This window comes from Triticum aestivum, chromosome 7D (genome assembly GCF_018294505.1).
Source record: "Triticum aestivum cultivar Chinese Spring chromosome 7D, IWGSC CS RefSeq v2.1, whole genome shotgun sequence".
Lineage (NCBI taxonomy): Eukaryota > Viridiplantae > Streptophyta > Magnoliopsida > Poales > Poaceae > Triticum > Triticum aestivum.
Window position 1 is genome coordinate 595,448,024 of NC_057814.1, and position 5,560 is coordinate 595,453,583.

A 5,560-nucleotide genomic window follows, 5' to 3' on the forward strand; every position below is an offset into this window, starting at 1 on the left:
CTTCAAAATGGCTGGATTTACAGCCTCTAGTTCTCAACACCATTGAATGTCCACCTCCAGTTTACACGCTGTACCCGCCAACGCCATCTCGGGTCAGACCCAATCAAAGTAACACTGGCCAATTTTTGAGAGTTCGAAGTTGCAATCCATTAATAACTTGACCAAAAGAACAGAGTCGGAAAAGGGATTGGCACCCGTCCCGGCAAAATTACAAGCTAGGATATGCGAGATCTTGTTGTCTTTCCTAGAATAATGATCAAATTTGACACTAGCAAAATCCCTACATAAAAAGATGCATTTCTGATAGCCGCCGCGACTGCCTCCATCTTTCTACTTAGTTGCCACCACCCCGATATAATCAGATTGATCAAAATTGACATTAGCAAAACCCTTGCATAAAAGGAAGCCGCAATACCTGGGCCTCAGTCGTAGAGGTTCACGTCCACAAACAACATTGCACAAAAAAATTTGGACGAAAAGTAACGACGTTGCATTACAATTATGATGAAGAACACATTACAATGCTCAAGCAGAGCACACAGACACACAACAACATCACAAAGACACCACAACATACCCACAACCTAGAAGATTAGGGATCTCGACATCAAGGATCATGAACGCTCAACAAGGGGAAGGAGATCTTCTGCTTCCATCATCACCTGACCAAGCAAGGCATGCGCCTTTAGCGTTGGCCGCCTAGTTGCCACCCGACAGCACCCATGGCTCCTTGTTCATCATCAATAGAGAAGGCTGTGTCAACATTCAACATGGCATAATCCTCTCGCGATCTCTTCCATCCACGTCTCACGATTCCTTGCTTGTTTTTCTTTTTACCTCGGAAAGTTCATGCATAGGGCTAGGATAGCCTAGGCCGACCGAACGTATAGTATGAGATTGCCTTAATCACAGGCGACATGCCTGAACTTATCACGCAGGAACAGTTTAGTCCCCGTGGAGTTGAAAAATCAGTGGTCTGATCCTTGGCTTGCTAGTTCAATGCAGTTCAGATCTAGCCCCGTTTGGACTTTACTAAACCCGCAAGCCATGTTCATGCGTTAGTCACTGCAATTTGTCTTCGATCTTGCAACACATATGTCTGAGTCCACGGTCAGCAATTCCACGAGATGTATAGTTCAAATTGCGCAAATACAACCGTCACATTTCAAACATCAAAACATATCCAACAGCCACATCAGTACCTACCAGCAATCGTCAATCAACCCATAAAACATCCAAGTTGATCATCATTCATTCAGGACACGGTGATATGCCGCTAGAGTTAACATGAACTCGACCTCTGGACTGTAATAGTCACCAAGCACAGACAGAGACAAACGGCCAAGTTGTTCTTTAGCAGTAAACAGCATGCATCAACCTATGAACCGTGCAAGTGTACAGCACACAGAGCTCTTGTGGAATTTGGCACTCAACATGAACATCTAGTAGAAAAAGACATAAATTGAGCAGAAATATCCCCTCATGCTGGGTGTGTGACTTGAATCCATGCTCAGGAACTCAGCAAATACAGTTCAAATTGCACACATACGATCACTGCAATTCAGACATCAAATCATACATATCGAACGGCAGGATCAGGACCTACCAGCAATAAGCAATCAGCCGTTTCAAACATGCAAGTTAATCATTCATTCATTCAGGATGCAGAACTAGAGTTAACATCAGTTCAACGCCTGTACGTAATACAGTCAAGTAGGCGCAAATGGAGACGAACTTGGAAGTTCTTTTTCAGCATTGAACAGCAAGCATCAACCAGGAACAGTCCATGTGCTCTTCAGGCCGCATCTGGAATGTCCGTGTCCTCCTCTGGAACACCTCGGAGGTACATCACATTGTTGCATCTGCATAACGAACAGCAAAACAGAGTAGTTATGGCATCCGGCCATTAACTCGCATATGTGATGTATAAGACTAAAAGCTAATCAGCAACCATATGACACTGCCACATCTACAGTAATATGCTGACTTGTCGAGCTATAGGAGTGCTACCAGTTTACATCTTTCATCAAATATAAGATACAGACTTCAGAAAATGAGACAATGGGAGTTTTAATGTGCAATTTCAAATATATATATATATACCACTGATACACAATAGCTGTGGTCAAAGATTGATGAATGAATCACCTTATCAGTATGTCTCCCAAATTCCCAGAGCATTGCCCATCAATGTATTCCTCAGTACCACTTAGCTGCAATTTGTTTGAAGTGTGAGTAACAAAATAGTGTGGTGAAATTGACAAAACACTGGGAGTGTCCTCCATCATGTAAAATAGGTAGCCACAGACAATGTGAACTTTACCTGCAGATTCATGTAGGAGTCCACTGAAACAAGATATCCTGGGTACAAAAGGAACAATTTATGCATTAGCACAACTGAGGCATGTACAAGAACGAGAGACATCTGTAAAGGAAACTAATAATAATGATTGTAACTAACAAGTGACGAAACACCATTAAAGTACCTTTATACTCCATGCCCCATTTCAGCTTGACGATGACCGTCTTCCCTGTTAAGTTTAGTAAGAACGGCTTGGGGTTAACTGGCACAGTCTGCAGCAGAGTAAAGAAACATGGGTAATTAACAAATTATATCAAAGGAAAAAAGTAATGCAGTACAGCACATATAGGATCATTTTTTACGAAGATATGTAAAAAGATGTCCAATACAGTTAGGGCAATTTTGCTGCTACACATGGAAATTGCAACAATATCTTACTACAGGCATGTAAACCCTACAACTCACAGAAGCCAAACCAAAGAGAATTCCCTGCAAGGATGTTCTTGCGGGTACTGCATTAAATCAGCACAATGCAAATCAAGGAAGCAAGTAACAGTAAGTAGTAACCTTAACAAGGAAGGTTCATAAAAAACAAATCAACGATTCAGACCAATTCAAATACAGCAACTCAGCAATCCCCCGGGAAAATAATCCTCGATTCATATTTACTCATGAAAACTAGTTCTGAATCAGCAAACACAAGTTGCAGCTATAGTTAAGACAACACCAGGCTTATACCAACATGACAATACTCATGCCAAAGGCTGAATTCAGCACAGAAGTATCAGACACATACAATTCTTGCTGTAACCAAAAGAACAGTTTAGCGTAGCATTTTACATTTAGGATTAGTAATAGCACTACCCCAACCTAATTGCAGTGCTTTGGAGTAGCAGATACAGAATTTTGCAACTAGTGATACGACAAATCCAATCCGTGGAAGCATTGCAGGAGAAAGATTACAAAAGATTGGCAACAATTTCACTGCTCTTGACGATGTCGCTACCTTCTAGACCCAAAATTCCGACTCATCTAGCCGAAGACCCAGCAATGATTCGCTAAAACCTAACAAAAACGCCCAAACTTTTGATAATAATCCACAATCTCCACTGCAGAATGCTCAGGCCACGTTTGCAGCCACCGCACCATGCAGCATCGCTGACTCAGACCAGAATAACAGCAGATCGGAAGGGGTTACTAGCTGTGACCTCGGGCGGGAGAGAACCCCGGTTCGAATTCGATCTCCCGTCGCGCGCTCTTCCAGTGGCTCGCAGGAATCGACGCCCTACCTACTGGACCCCTCACACAACCAATACTAGCCAACAGTCCGCCGCAGGTCGCCGCGCCGCGACCGCGGGAGCCTAGGGTTCTCCGCCTATCTATCTGGTAACTCGCAGCGCGCGGAGAGGTGGGCCATGGGGGCGACAAGGTACTGAGAGCGCGAAATCATACCGCCATTGGAGGAGACGAGCTGGTGGCGAGGCCGTCGGTTGGAGGCGGAGACGAAGGCGACGGCGACGGCGAGGAGGAGGAGGAGAGGCTGCCGTGGGGGGTTGGAGCGCAAGCGAGGCTAGGGTTCTATGGGAAAGGGGATTAGCGGTTTATTGATGGGCTGGGCCGGTCCCGTACGTCGGTTACAAACCCAGAACTAGGTAACTAACGGGCCGGCATCTTGGAGGCTCTTGGTACACGGGCCGGCATCGTCTGAAGCTTTTCGCACGTACGGAATATAAGACGTTTTTGCAGTTCAATTAGTTCAAATTGAACTGCAATATTGTCTTATATTTTGGCATGGAGGGAGTATTTATTTCACTAATTATATATAATTAGTTTAATAATGATGATATTCTCGTATTTTAAAAATTAACGTGTATCAAATTAATTTTTCATTCCACACAGAAAATGTTCATGAATATTTAAATAATCTAGTATCTGGAAATAAATATTCATGTGTTTCAAGGAAAAATGTCCACGTTAAAAAAAACAATGTTCAAAATTATAGAAATATTTTATGTAAATAAAATTTAATTATATCTCGAACGGGCATTCATTTATGAAAATATTAATGTATTTTACCCAAACATGAGAACAATGAGTGAGCTTACAAAAAATCTTAAGCCACGACCTACTTGAATGGATCCAGTCTTCGCATCTGAATCAATGAAGTCATCGTGGCCGTTGTCCTTCATTCGTGGAATAAAATTCCATTCTCAAATACACCCATTTATCTCTGGTCTATGGGTATGTAGATTGTTTCAATTTCCCAAAAAAAAAATTGTTTGCAAGCCTTCGTTTGCACCATTTTCTCACCATTACTTAGCTTGGAGGTACAATTTAACAATAAAATACCTTGACCATCTCTAAACAATCTCCTAGCAAAGATGACGAGGCATGACATAATGTTATCCTTTAGAAAATGATAATGTGTGTATTTTGCCGGTACATGTTCTAGAGGAAATGTGATTACTAACATTGTGCAAACGCAACAACTCAACCATACGTTCCGACTAAAAAAAGGTAGCTCATGTACGTGCAACATATCTTTTTTTAGGCGGACGTGCAACATACATGATACATGTACACGCCCACATGAATTTTCTGATAATTCTGCTGGCTGATCGTCAAAGATTTAACAACGTGAATGGCGACTAATTTAGTTGTTTTTTTTTTTGAGGCAGCGACTAATTTAGTCAAAAAAAAACAAAATCTGCGATGTAGGGATTTGGGCCAGCTGCACGGGTCCGGCTACAGCTTGTGGCCGAATACCCAAACACCAAAGGCCCAATACGCACCCTAGGAAGCAACAAGACCCAAATCGTTGCGCATCAGCAGGGCTACTGGCTTCTCCGACCAAATCCGCTCGACCGCGGTCAAAACCCTAGCTGCCGGAGCGCCCGTGCATCGCGGCGGCAGCACGCGGCGGAGGCGGAGGCGGAGGCGACGCGCACATCACCGGCCGAACGGCGAAATTGCCGTTCTCCGCAAGCCGGCGACGCGTGGGCGGCGTGAGAGGGGAGGCACCGGCGGGCGGCGGGCACTCGGGTAAGGGCAACTGAACTACAACTGAAGTTCGTTTAGTCCCATACTGCTCGGCTGCGGGGAATTCGACCAGTTTATAGAAACTGGCCTCAACGGAGTCATCACCAAGTAGCAGTGGAAGTAGAGGAGTGCGCTTGGTATAGGGTTTAGGATTTAGGTGTGTGCAGGGTTAGGGCTTGGTAGGAGGACGGAGAGCCTGGCCGGTGGTAGGAGGAAGAA

General features: G+C 44.0%; 1 protein-coding gene across 1 annotated transcript; it reads right to left on the reverse strand.

Moving 5' to 3' along the window:
• Positions 1-1,518: 1,518 nt before the first annotated feature.
• LOC123168768 (probable small nuclear ribonucleoprotein F) lies at positions 1,519-3,919 on the reverse strand. Its single transcript, XM_044586636.1, has 5 exons — positions 3,755-3,919; positions 2,487-2,574; positions 2,324-2,361; positions 2,149-2,213; positions 1,519-1,862 (listed from the first exon to the last, which is right to left on the reverse strand). Exons 1-5 carry the CDS (start codon positions 3,758-3,760, stop codon positions 1,796-1,798), a joined length of 264 nt encoding a protein of 87 aa, XP_044442571.1. The 5' UTR covers positions 3,761-3,919; the 3' UTR covers positions 1,519-1,795.
• Positions 3,920-5,560: the final 1,641 nt, after the last annotated feature.